This window comes from Triticum aestivum, chromosome 7D (genome assembly GCF_018294505.1).
Source record: "Triticum aestivum cultivar Chinese Spring chromosome 7D, IWGSC CS RefSeq v2.1, whole genome shotgun sequence".
In the NCBI taxonomy this organism is placed as follows: domain Eukaryota; kingdom Viridiplantae; phylum Streptophyta; class Magnoliopsida; order Poales; family Poaceae; genus Triticum; species Triticum aestivum.
In genome coordinates, this window is record NC_057814.1 from 545,430,964 (window position 1) to 545,445,855 (window position 14,892).

Below are 14,892 nucleotides of genomic sequence, written 5' to 3' on the forward strand. Positions count from 1 at the left end.
CCCCGCGCCGCATGACCTACCCGTGCTTAACCGAGAATACAATCCTCCCACTCTCCCGCATGATCTCGCCGCCTGCAAGCGGGCTCCGGCCCAGGGCCCGCAGATGAGCACTTGTCGACTCGCCTTGTCCGTGACCGCCTCCCTTTGCAAAAGCAAAGGCCGGCTGAGCACCCCAATGAGTGTGTCTCGCTCCCCTCTTCCACTTTCCCAACTCCCCTCCACTCTCGGATGCCCAGGAGGCGAGGTCGGGAGCAAGCCCCCCGCCGCGCCGCTGTGTCACTCGTCGCCGGGTCGATTTCCCTCACTGGTGAGTCTCGCACAATTCCACTCCCCACATTCGACTCAATCTAATTTTCCCCTCATTTAATTTTCCAGGTCCCCGCATCGGAGATTGAGATCGTCGCCGTCTTCCCCACCGCCAGCAAAAACTGTGTGCTACCGCGTTTCGAGGGCTCAGGTGAGTTTCTGTGCCACCTCTTCGCTGCAGTGTAGTATCACGGACACCGAGCGAGGATGAAACTACGAAATTGGTGTTGCCGTTCTTAGCGGAGAAAAAAATACTCCCTCCATCAAGAAATATAAGAGTGTTTACATCAGTACTTTAGTGATCTATAAATGCTCTTATATTTCTTTACAAAGGAATATAAGATAATGGCGCAACATGGATCCAAACAATGAAAGTGTGGTAGCACATACAAACCATTACAACTTTATAATATGGAGTACAGCTGCATCTCCAATCATAGGCACTACATTTGTATAGTAAATATATCTATAGTTTCAAACCTATCTATATAATTCAAACATCATTCTTACAATCATAATCGAGCAAGTCCCTCATGTAGGAGGGGACAGTTTATCTGTAGTTTCAAATATAAACATCTGTATCATAACATATCCGTGCAATCCATCTAGATTCCCTTAAACAAAAGGATTAGGATCACATGGAATGCGAACTTTCAGCCATAGCTTCGAGCACACTTGGCACCGGGGGAATCCTGATCTCAACCAGCCCTTCGAGAATCTGAACTACCTGTCCCATCGTTGGTCGATCAAGCTCATGGTCTTGGATGCACCAACATGCAGCCTTGCAAGCTAGTTCAGCCTCATCCAGATTGACGTCACCACATAGCCTTTGATCGACCAAACTCCCAACGTCTCCTTCAAGAAGCTTGTGTGCGGCATGAACAGGGAAATAAACATCAAGCTCGCCACCACTAGAACATGATGCACTTGAGTTCCTTTTTCCAGATATAATTTCCAGCAACATCATCCCATAGCTATACACATCGACTTTTGGTGTAACAGCAACACCACTGATCCATTCAGGTGCAAGGTACCCTGCAGTTCCTCTCATTGTAGTCAGTACTCGGCTGAATTCCCTTCCCAAAAGCTTTGCCATCCCAAAGTCTGCAACTTTGGGAATGAAAGAATCATCAAGAAGTATGTTTTCTGGCTTAATATCGCAGTGTATGATGCAGTCCCGACATCTGTCATGCAAGTAGGCTAAACCTCGAGCAACCCCCAGGGCTATCTGATATCTAGTAGTCCACCTCAATATCATCGGATTGTTTCGAAATAAATGGACATCAAGAGAGCTATTGGACATGTATTCATAAACAAGCAACCTATTGGAACCCTCACAACAGAAACCGACAAGCTTAACTAAATTGATGTGCTGGACAGCTCCAATCGAGCTCACTTCAGCTCTGAATTGCTTCTCTCCTTGATAAGCACCGTCAAGCCTTTTCACTGGTATAGCTACCGAGTCATTTAAAACCCCCTTGAATATAGAACCAAAACTGCCTGCCCCCAATTTATCTCTGAATTTTGTTGTGGCATGCTGTAAATCAGTGTATCTAAAGGCAATGATTCTGGTACAACCTTGAACACCACCTAGTATATTGGTAGAGCTCTTACTTCTGTTTCTCCAAATCTTTACCAGGAGAACAAGTGCAAATAATCCTAGAGCAGAAACACCTGTACCAGTTGCAACTCCAATAACAATCCCCTTTCTGTTGTTTTTCATTCTGTGGAAATCTTCAGCAGAAACACGAAGGTAAAGATTTTCTCCAGTTGAACTTGTACTGCCACTACATTGCAGTGCTCTTATGTTGAGCAATTCATTATGCCAAATAGAACACCTATTGTCGCTGAAGGAATACGCAGTGCAAGAGCAATCACTCAGGCAAACTTGTGCGCACTCACTTGCGCTTGCAGCAGCTTCTACTTTTGGGGCATTACGACGCAAGTCAACACATGGCACGGAGTAGAACTTATCTGTGGTATGAGTTGTACTTTTGTTGCTAATGCAGTCTAATGGGGTATTTCTTGAGCACCCACCAGTTCGATCTTCTAGCTCCCATTCCTCGGGGGATGTTATGGTGAAGCCCTCCATGCAAGTGCAACGTGGAAGCGCATTATCATTGCAAATTGTGAAAGGTCCACAGATTGCATAGACATCACACTGAAGCTTCGGTTGGCAATAGATCATTGTCCAATCCCGAGAACCCTCTAACCAAATGAACTGTTTTGTTTGACCCGAGACGTCTATTACATTACGAGTAACCATAGTCTCGTTGACTAAGTTAAATGTCATGTACTTCTCTTGGTCATTGTTGACAAATGTTGTGGTGAAAACTGGGTTGCTGGCTGTCATTTCTGGAAGTGAGGCAAAGTATTTACCATTCCATACACCAGTCGACCAGTACGGTATGGAGGAGTTCAATGGTGTAAACAAGAACTGATCAACACCACTGGGGTCTAATATCTCACAGTACGCACCAGTATCTGGGTCCATCAAGTTTTTCCAAGAGACAATCTGGCGGTTCAGACCTGTGAGATTGTCCCATCCAAGCTTCACTCCTGGGAAAAATGTATTTGTGGGGTGATCGAAGCTCTGCCATAAAACTTCTGATAAGTTTGAAGAATCTTTTAGGATGAGATTTCCACTACTCAAGAGCATAGCAGTGGTGCTATTTCTTGTGATGTTTGCTTGTGTTGACCAGATTATGGACTTGGTGGAATGGTTCAAGATGACTAGGTTGCCATCCTGGGAGATTGTGACCTCCATGGCGGTGGTGTTCTTGATTGGGTTATTCCTATTTGCAACCCATGCTGAAGTAAATTTGGGAACTGTATTGAACCATATGCCGAGGTACCATTTGGAGGATTTGCTGGCTGTTTCGAAGAAGCCAAGCGCGTACCTGCCACTAAAACAGAAAGTGTCATCGTGCACTATACCACTAGTCGACATCTTTACTCTCTAGGCGGTGAAGCCTAGCAAGGAGAGACCAAAGCTCTGATACCAATTGAAAGGATCTAGATGACGACTAGAGGGGGGGGGTGAATAGGCGTTTTAAAACTGTTACGGATTTGGCTTTATCCTAATGCGGAATTAAACTAAACAGATACCTTTCAAGCACAAATCCTAAATATGCTAGGCTCAACTAAGTGCACCAACAACCTATGCTAAACAAGATAGGCACTTAAGGAAACTAGCAAGCACAAACTATATCACAAGATATGGAAATGTAGGAACAACTAAGCAATTCAACTAGCACAAGATATATCAATATGAGCAAGTATGAATTGCGGTAAGTAAAGGGTGTGGGTAAGAGATAACCACAAGTGAGTCGGAGACGCGGATTTATCCCGAAGTTCACACTCGTGAGAGTGCTAATCTCCGTTAGAGCGGTGCCGAAGCCAAAGCTCCGGGGCGTCACCAAGTGACTCACCGTATTCTCCTTTTCGAGTCACCCCCAACGGATGAGCCTCGATTCACTCGGGGTTGGTCTTGAAGGCGACCACCACACCTTTACAAACTTCTCCGGAGCACACCACAAACAAGGAAGCTTCCGGAGGAACTTGACCACCTAGGCCACTTCACACCCTTCCCTGGAGCACACCACAAAAGGAAGCTTCCGGGGGAACCTTGGCCACATAGGCCTCTTCACAATCTTCACAATGAATATCACCAAACCGTCTAGGAGGCGAAACCTCCAAGAGTAATAAACTCACGGACTCTCACTCGAACTAATCGATGTGGGGAGCTCAAACCAATGCAACAAATGCAATGCAATGCCAAGCAACAAATGCTCAACACACTCTCTCAATCTCACAAGATGCACTTTTGAAAGTAGGAGATTGAGGAGAGGGGATGCAATGGATATGATCAACAAATGGCTCACAAATCCATCCACAAATCCCCCTTCACATAGAGGGGAGAAAGGGCTTTGGGAGAGGTGTAGAGAGGCTCAAAATGGTGTTTTGAAAGTGTAAGAACCAACCCCCAACCGGTGGGAGGAAAGGGCCCTTAAATAGCCAAACTCAGAAACTAGCCGTTGGGGCTCCAACGGGCATTTCCTGGGCACCCCGTGTGCACGGGGGTTTAGACCCCGTGCCCACGGGGTCCCGTGCGCACGGTACAAGCCCCGTGCACATGGGGCCCCGTGCCCACGGGGGTCAAATACCCCGTGCACACGGAGTCCCCAGGACAGCCAGCAGCAGCCCACTAAAACGTTGATAACTTTGGCATACGGACTCCGAATTCGATGATCTTGGGCTCGTTTTGAAGCTATGGAAAAGCCCAAGGTCCTCAGATAGAGAACCACCCAAGATCAACAAGAAAGAATGATGCAAGTAATGCAAAGGTTTGAGCTCTCTACATGCGACGTGATCAAGCTACTTGCCCGAGAGTCCCTCTTGATAGTACGGCTATCAAACCTATAATCCGGTCTCCCACCAAGCACTATGAGACCGGCAAAACTAGGAAAACCTAGCTAAGGTATACCTTTGCCTTGCACATTCAACTTGAGCTTGATGATGACTTTAATGCTTGCCTCAAGTTGGAATCCCTTTCTTGTCCACGACCACTTGGTGAAGATACTCGAATTGCTTCCTCATGATGCAATGAGGGAAGCCTTATCTCAAGCCCATCTTCACATGCACATTATCATGATGTGGACCGCAAGCTTCAAAGCATATAACCTCCGGCTTCTCATCTTGCACCTGGACTCCCCGAACTCGATGACCATCACCACTTGATGTCATCTCATCTTGCACTTGGACTCCTCGAATCCGATGACCATCACCACTTGATGTCATCCACACATAGGCTACACGAGATCTTTCCTTTTGATGCAAGCCTATGAGAAACACCTAACCCACATAGACATAACAAACATATAGCATGGGTTAGGTAACAAAGCACAATTCACAATTACTTACCATACCACTAGATCACTTGATCTCACGTGGTACATTGTTTGTGCTTTGTGAGTTGACCACTTAGATATACTCTTCGAGCTTCATCTTGGTCAACCAACATCTTTACTTCAAGCTCCATCTTGGTTTCTTGAAAGCCACAATGAACTCTTCATTTCACTTCATTGCTTCAAGACAATATCACCAAAGACTCTTTCATGACCATATCAAGTTCCACTATGAATATCATCTTGGTCACCACTTGCCCTTCTAAAAACTCCATCCCAAACTCTTGAGAGGCATAATGAATTCGTCACTCTAGTTGCTTGCTTCAAGACTTGATCAACATGATCTTGTCTTGAGAGGCATAATGAATTCTTCACTCTAGTTGCTTGCTTCAAGGCTTGATCAACCGAAACCCAACACATGAGCTCACCATGATCTTGTCTTGAAACCATAACTCGAATTCTTCTCTTTGATTATTCTCTCAAGCCTTGATCCTCAGAAGACCAACTTGAAACCTCGCTGGATATGGAATCTCGAGAGCCAACACCTAGGCCCCGTGAGCACGGGGTATCCAGAGAGTTGACACTCGACCCCGTGCGCACGGTATAAGCCCGTGTGCATGGGGTATCCAGAGAGGGATACCATGAGGACTTCTTCGGATGCTTTGATGGCAATCTTCACATAACAACCCAAAGAACTTCAAGCATCACTATGGAACATATCTTCATATAAGATCCAATGCACTTGATGCTCCATAGGAATTGTCATTTAATACCAAAGCTTAGAGCAAATATAACTTCATCTATATGGACTTCATCCTTGATTCCATCCAATATCCTTGAGGCATTATCTTCATATATATGGACTTCATCCTTGATTCCATCCAATATCCTTGAGGCACCATCTATGGACAAAACCTTCAAATATATCTCACTGAAAACATTAGTCCATAGAGATTGTCATTCAATTACCAAAACCACACTTAGGGGCTACATGCCCTTTCAATCTCCCCCATTTTGGTAATTGATGACAATCTCAACAAGAGGGTTTATATAATGAATTTAAAACAAGTATGCAATCTATCTGAGAATAAATTGAATACTTGAGGTGGTTTTGATAGCCTCAAATATCACAAAGATAGTTGATGTTATCAAAACCGGTTGTACTAGCATCGAAATACTACACAAGAATTTGATGCTAGTAGAACCACACTATATAGAGCAAACTCCCCCACAATATATGCATGGAAGAACTTGGTGGAGTTTCCTCTATATACACATCCATGCAACAACCACAACAAATGTAGATATGCATGAACCAACCTACTTCACCTAAACCCTCTAAACTTCTCCCCCATTGGCAACAAGTGCCAAAATGGAGAAAAAATCTAGAAGACCAATATAGTATGAGTTCCTCCTTAATTTGTGCATTTCTCATATTGTGAGTGGAATCAAATGCACATATCCAGTTACGAACAAATGAAGAAATTCACACTATATTGAGGATCCATAAAATGCACCAAAAAGATATTATGATATGAGCATAGGAGTGTTCTAAAGAACATAGAGAAGCTCCCCATGATTTGTGCATTATTTAGTTTTGTACTTGGATACAACGTGCACAAAATAGGATCATCACTTGACTAAGCAAGGGTCCAAAATATATCCAACAACTCATGAGTGCAATGATATATGCAATACATACAAGCACTCACTACTCAACCTCTTACCGGATCCACCAAAGAATAAAAAGAGACAATTCCAAGGACCGGCAAGGAAACGAAAGGATATCAAAGAGGGATATGCACTTTCTCATGTGTATAAGTTTCTTACGTGGCCAATAATCATCAAGATGAGCATCCACAAAGAAACTTGCACACACAAAAAGATACAAAAGATAAGAACATGATATCCAAGAATGAATCCATTATTTATACAAACTTGATCTTAGCGTAGGGCTTTGTCACATGGCACATGGCACAAGGCACATGGCGCAAACTGATCTCATTTGCATAAAAATGAATTACTAAGCATGAGAGCAAATACCACAACCAAAAAGATTGTTTCTTGCAATTTTATCAATATTGCACATAAGAGCACTTTGAGGAATTGGTATGCAATAAATTGCTTAATTGGCATATTTGGGATAAGTGAACCATGAGCATGGTTTTATAGATCCCCATGATATGCTTCTTCTCAAAAGTCTCATAGATGCAATAAGGAGGTTTAAGCTGTTGCAAGAAACACAAACTCAACAAGTACTAAACATGCCATGATGCAACATACACAATGTTGACTCTAATTTAAACAAATGCATGAAGTAAGTACTTGTTACCGAGAGAGCATTGGTTCAAGGGGCCCTTGATCTAGCCCATGAACATGAGGGACTTGATCTTGTTCTTGGATAGGTAAATGATCTCCCATAGCATCTTGCTCTTGTGTTGGGGGTGATGACTTCCCTTGTGGTGGATCCACAAGAGGGGCTCTTACTCCTTCTTCTTCTACATGGACAAGGGGTGTTTCTTGTGGAAGAATATGACCAATCCCCATTGTACTTGTAGCTTGGGAAGGAGCCTCATCACCTACAACACTTGAAACAAATTGCTCCGCATGGAAGCTGTTATTCTCATCACACTCCACATTCACCATTTCCTCAATACATCCCGTGGATTTATTGAGAATACAGTAAGTGTGGGAGTTTGATGCATATCCAACAAAAAGACCCAAATTATGTTAACCGGGTTGAATTGATGAGAATGAAACACTTACAACCGAATCGGGTTTTCATTTATCTTCTCCCTCAAATCAAAGAATCAACCAAGCTTGGCTCTAATAATTTTCCATGGTGTCTCCACCTTCCTTGTGAATAAGCCAAGCATCCAATGCTTCTCCACAGTACCTAAAACACATTAAGGTACAATTTGGTCCCCAAACATATTGGGTCCGAAGTAGTTAGGACAACCACAATATATAGGGCAAACTCCACATTAAATATGTGCAAAAGGATATGAACTTGAAGTTCATGCACACTTTTAACCATTAATGATTTTATGGAGTTTACCCTACATAGAGGATCAAGTAGCAAGCAAGGCATGAAGAAGAATATAAATAAATATGCATGCTCATGCCTACCAAGATCCAGAGAGATACAATTTGGACAAAAGAACACTTAACCGAAGAATACTCCGATAATATCACAAAGTATTCAAGTTGTCCAAATTATATCAAAGTGACGAATCCACACAGGACCGCACACAAAGTACAACATATGAACTAAGCAAAAACCAAAGAGCATATAGGATATACAATACACACATGCTCAAAGGCTTATCTTACTCAAGTAGATAATAGATAGCACAAGCAGTGAGATAAGGCAAGTTGAAGCACAAGCCGAGAAGAAGATGATCATAAGGATCTACCACATGAGGAAATACCAATTGTAAGAGAATACAAATGGTATTTGGAATTAACACTCGGGGGTAGATTACGAAGATGCACAGGATCATCAACAACTCCAAAGCAAAGAAAGATAAATAAAGCGTACTTGGCCGGGTGGACATTTCTGCCCATAGGACCCCGTGCGCACGGGCTAGGTCAGCCCCGTGCGCACGGTGTGTCCAGAGAAAAAACACCACCCCGTGCGCACGGGGGTCTAGGACCCCGTGTGCACGGGGTGTCCAGTGATTTTCACCCACCCCGTGCGCACGGGGGTCCAGGACCCCGTGCGCACGGGGTGTCCAGTAAGTTTCGTGGTACCCGGCCGGGGGACCCGTGCACACGGGGTGTCCAGAAACTTACTGAAGAACCTCACAGGACACCGCGACGAAGCACGCAACAAAGGTAAATAACAACCAACAAGAGATAATTAGTGGATACTCTGAGAATTTGAATTTCAAATGAGCTTGACATACCACATAGTGACTAGATAAGATTGAATATCAATACTATGTGGCATTTCTCATATTCACATTTTGGGTTTGTGATGTGCACACAACAAAACACTCCCCCATAATGTGATGATCCACTAATATCTTGCAAGAGCCAATCATGATACAATACAGGCTCAAAACAGCAAACACCACTATATAATGTGCAATGCAACCTACACATGCTAGATAACACAAATCAAGCATACTAAGAAACACAACATATAGATGCACATGCTAGATACAAAACCTAAGCATGCACGGGGCGAGCAACTTTCAATGTAAGCAATATAAATACAAGTTACCGCAAAGAGGAACATTGGATAGATAATATGAAGATAATCCACATGACTTGGCTCGAACAAATAAATGGTGGATATCCTTTTCTTTATGAACTAGCCAAATCTCCAATGTCCTCCACACACCTATTGATCAAGTTTGAGCTTGATGGTACCCAACCAAGTTGGGTCCTAAGAAGTTAGTCACAATAGGCTTGGCAACCCAAATGGCCTTTTCCATTTCCAAGCCACTTTGGGCGCCAACAAACTTGGCAAACAAATTGCCAACAACATCCTTCCTAAGCGAATAATGATCATTGACTAGAGGAGGCTTAGGGATGTTACCGTTGGGACAAGATGAGGATATGTGTCCCTTCTCACGACAATTATAGCAACATGTGCTCCCCCTTCTCTTCTTCTTTATTTTCTCAACTTGGGGAGCATTATCTTGGTTCATCATTGGTAGTGGCCTTTCTTCAAGTTGAGGTTGACCTTGAGATTGAACTTGAGGCCGCTTCCCTTGTTGCTTCACATTTGAAGCCTTCTTCTTCAATGGACAATCTCTCACATGGTGTCCAACATTCTTGCACTTGAAGCATGTAATGTTGGCATCATTCTTGACTTGGTCTTGTCCCTTCTTCTTTTTCTTGGACTTCTTGTTGTTGGAGATGAAACCAAGTCCACCCTTATCATGAGGGGATTTTTGAACACTCAAGATAGTGTTGAGAGTGGAATTTCCTTCATGACACATTTCCAAGTCTTTCTTCAAATTAGTGACTTGGGCCTTGAGCTCTTTGTTTTCCTCTACAAGGTTAGTATCAACAAAAGTACTAGAGGAAGTAGAAACTTCATTGTTAGAGCAACAAGGCAAGGAGAGCAATTCATCACAAGAATTGGGAATAATATGTCTAGATGAATCACTAGGACTAGCACATGTCAATAAAGCATTTTGAGTAGAAATAGTGCTAATGTCCACATGAGGCTCACAAGATGTTACCTTAGTCACAATAGCCTCATGAGCTAACTTTAGCCTTTCATGGGAGATTAGAAGGTCATCATGAGAGCCCGAGAGCTTTTCATGACTTTCTTCTAATTTCCCATAATTGCTAGTTAGCAAAACAAGTTGAGCCCGTAGCTCAACATTCTCCTTCAAGATAGATGCTTCACAAGAAGTAGAGTTAGTAGCACAAGCATCATTGACAATATGAGAGGAGCTAGAAGAAACTAGAGACTTCACATGAGTAGCTTGAAGTTCCTCATAAGACTTAGAGAGTTTGGCGAGCTCTCCTTTGACATTCTTGTAGCCAAGGTCAAGGTGCTCAAAATCCTCTTTAAGTTTATCATGAGCAACTTCAATCTCTTCTTTGGAAGATTCTAAGTCTCTAAGAGTTTCTAGAGCATCAAGAAGGTTACAATCAAGTTTATCATTTTGTTCTTGCTCTTCGTGAAGTAAATCATTACACTTTCCAAAATGAGTAATAAGATCTTTAAATATCTCATAAGTGTTCTTATTTACTCCACGAAGAGAATTACCAATTTCATATATTTCTTGACTCATATCCCTATCACATTCATCATCACTCTCATCATTATCATTACTAAGAGTAGATGATACCTCGGTAGTACCTCTTGCCATGAGGCACATGTGAACATCGGAGGTTGATGATGATTCTTTTGGAGAGGGAGATTCTTCATCATCAAGAGTAGGATATCCATGTCCATCCTCTTGACACTCATAGCATTTCCTCTCCAACATAGTGATTTCCTTCTTTGCTCTTCTAGCAAATTCTCCATTAGTGATGTGTGCACCATTTTCTCTTATTTCCTCTACATGGTTAGTCAAACAACAACTAGAGGAAATAGAAGCATAGATATCATGGCAACAAGGAGAATCAAGCATATCATCACAACAAGTATTCAAGGAATCTCTATATGATATGTAAGGACTATCAACACAAGAATGTATGTCATTTTTGCTAGATGTGTTCAAGTCCAAAGAAGCTACAAAATTAGCATTTATGCATGAAAGATCATCAATGTTGAGCACAACATCATCATCACAAATTATATTTCCACTCACCATGTCATTACCTTGGGACATGTCATATGATGGTGAGGTGGAAGAAGTTGAAATGTCCAAGCACACGGAGGAAGAAGCAATATGGAGTTCTTCATGATATGAAGATGTGGAGAACTCCTCAAGAGACACCTCCGAAATATGATTGACCTCATCAAGATTGGACCCACCATATATTTCTTCAAGTTTTGTCCACATCTCATGAGCCGACGCACACGTCATAATTGACTCAAACACTTCGAGGGATATAGACCGGATTAAGGCATTCTTTGCACCATACCCACAAAGCATATCATCATTTTCCTTAATAGATGGAAAAAGTTCATCCTTCCATGGAGAAGCCCCTACAAGAACAATTCGCACAAAATTTGGACCCATGGCCCAGAAATGACAAAGCATGCGAATTTTCCACAAGTGATAGTTTGTGCCACTAAAACAGAAAGTGTCATCGTGCACTATACCACTAGTCGACATCTTTACTCTCTAGGCGGTGAAGCCTAGCAAGGAGAGACCAAAGCTCTGATACCAATTGAAAGGATCTAGATGACGACTAGAGGGGGGGGTGAATAGGCGTTTTAAAACTGTTACGGATTTGGCTTTATCCTAATGCGGAATTAAACTAAACGGATACCTTTCAAGCACAAATCCTAAATATGCTAGGCTCAACTAAGTGCACCAACAACCTATGCTAAACAAGATAGGCACTTAAGGAAACTAGCAAGCACAAACTATATCACAAGATATGGAAATGTAGGAACAACTAAGCAATTCAACTAGCACAAGATATATCAATATGAGCAAGTATGAATTGCGGTAAGTAAAGGGTGTGGGTAAGAGATAACCACAAGTGAGTCGGAGACGCGGATTTATCCCGAAGTTCACACTCGTGAGAGTGCTAATCTCCGTTAGAGCGGTGCCGAAGCCAAAGCTCCGGGGCGTCACCAAGTGACTCACCGTATTCTCCTTTTCGAGTCACCCCCAACGGATGAGCCTCGATTCACTCGGGGTTGGTCTTGAAGGCGACCACCACACCTTTACAAACTTCTCCGGAGCACACCACAAACAAGGAAGCTTCCGGAGGAACCTTGACCACTTAGGCCACTTCACACCCTTCCCTGGAGCACACCACAAAAGGAAGCTTCCCGGGGGAACCTTGGCCACATAGGCCTCTTCACAATCTTCACAATGAATATCACCAAACCGTCTAGGAGGCCGAAACCTCCAAGAGTAATAAACTCACGGACTCTCACTCGAACTAATCGATGTGGGGAGCTCAAACCAATGCAACAAATGCAATGCAATGCCAAGCAACAAATGCTCAACACACTCTCTCAATCTCACAAGATGCACTTTTGAAAGTAGGAGATTGAGGAGAGGGGATGCAATGGATATGATCAACAAATGGCTCACAAATCCATCCACAAATCCCCTTCACATAGAGGGGAGAAAGGGCTTTGGGAGAGGTGTAGAGAGGCTCAAAATGGTGTTTTGAAAGTGTAAGAACCAACCCCCAACCGGTGGGAGGAAAGGGCCCTTAAATAGCCAAACTCAGAAACTAGCCGTTGGGGCTCCAACGGGCATTTCCTGGGCACCCCGTGTGCACGGGGGTTTAGACCCCGTGCCCACGGGGTCCCGTGCGCACGGTACAAGCCCCGTGCACATGGGGCCCCGTGCCCACGGGGGTCAAATACCCCGTGCACACGGAGTCCCCAGGACAGCCAGCAGCAGCCCACTAAAACGTTGATAACTTTGGCATACGGACTCCAAATTCGATGATCTTGGGCTCGTTTTGAAGCTATGGAAAAGCCCAAGGTCCTCAGATAGAGAACCACCCAAGATCAACAAGAAAGAATGATGCAAGTAATGCAAAGGTTTGAGCTCTCTACATGCGACGTGATCAAGCTACTTGCCCGAGAGTCCCTCTTGATAGTACGGCTATCAAACCTATAATCCGGTCTCCCACCAAGCACTATGAGACCGGCAAAACTAGGAAAACCTAGCTAAGGTATACCTTTGCCTTGCACATTCAACTTGAGCTTGATGATGACTTTAATGCTTGCCTCAAGTCCCTTTCTTGTCCACGACCACTTGGTGAAGATACTCGAATTGCTTCCTCATGATGCAATGAGGGAAGCCTTATATCAAGCCCATCTTCACATGATGCAATGATGTGGACCACAAGCTTCAAAGCATATAACCTCCGGCTTCTCATCTTGCACCTGGACTCCCCGAACTCGATGGCCATCACCACTTGATGTCATCTCATCTTGCACTTGGACTCCTCGAATCCGATGACCATCACCACTTGATGTCATCCACACATAGGCTACACGAGATCTTTCCTTTTGATGCAAGCCTATGAGAAACACCTAACCCACATAGACATAACAAACATATAGCACGGGTTAGGTAACAAAGCACAATTCACAATTACTTACCATACCACTAGATCACTTGATCTCACGTGGTACATTGTTTGTGCTTTGTGAGTTGACCACTTAGATATACTCTTCGAGCTTCATCTTGGTCAACCAACATCTTTACTTCAAGCTCCATCTTGGTTTCTTGAAAGCCACAATGAACTCTTCATTTCACTTCATTGCTTCAAGACAATATCACCAAAGACTCTTTCATTACCATATCAAGTTCCACTATGAATATCATCTTGGTCACCACTTGCCCTTCTAAAAACTCCATCCCAAACTCTTGAGAGGCATAATGAATTCGTCACTCTAGTTGCTTGCTTCAAGACTTGATCAACATGATCTTGTCTTGAGAGGCATAATGAATTCTTCACTCTAGTTGCTTGCTTCAAGGCTTGATCAACCGAAACCCAACACATGAGCTCACCATGATCTTGTCTTGAAACCATAACTCGAATTCTTCTCTTTGATTATTCTCTCAAGCCTTGATCCTCAGAAGACCAACTTGAAACCTCGCTGGATATGGAATCTCGAGAGCCAACACCTAGGCCCCGTGAGCACGGGGTATCCAGAGAGTTGACACTCGACCCCGTGCGCACGGTATAAGCCCGTGTGCATGGGGTATCCAGAGAGGGATACCATGAGGACTTCTTCGGATGCTTTGATGGCAATCTTCACATAACAACCCAAAGAACTTCAAGCATCACTATGGAACATATCTTCATATAAGATCCAATGCACTTGATGCTCCATAGGAATTGTTATTTAATACCAAAGCTTAGAGCAAATATAACTTCATCTATATGGACTTCATCATTGATTCCATCCAATATCCTTGAGGCATTATCTTCATATATATGGACTTCATCCTTGATTCCATCCAATATCCTTGAGGCACCATCTATGGACAAAACCTTCAAATATATCTCACTGAAAACATTAGTCCATAGAGATTGTCATTCAATTACCAAAACCACA

At 43.3% G+C, this 14,892-nt stretch overlaps 1 protein-coding gene across 1 annotated transcript; it reads right to left on the reverse strand.

The window, feature by feature from the left end:
• Positions 1–940: 940 nt before the first annotated feature.
• Positions 941–3,256, reverse strand: LOC123171261 (G-type lectin S-receptor-like serine/threonine-protein kinase At2g19130). Its single transcript, XM_044588841.1, has one exon. The coding sequence runs from the start codon at positions 3,254–3,256 to the stop codon at positions 941–943; it is 2,316 nt and encodes a 771-aa protein (XP_044444776.1).
• Positions 3,257–14,892: the final 11,636 nt, after the last annotated feature.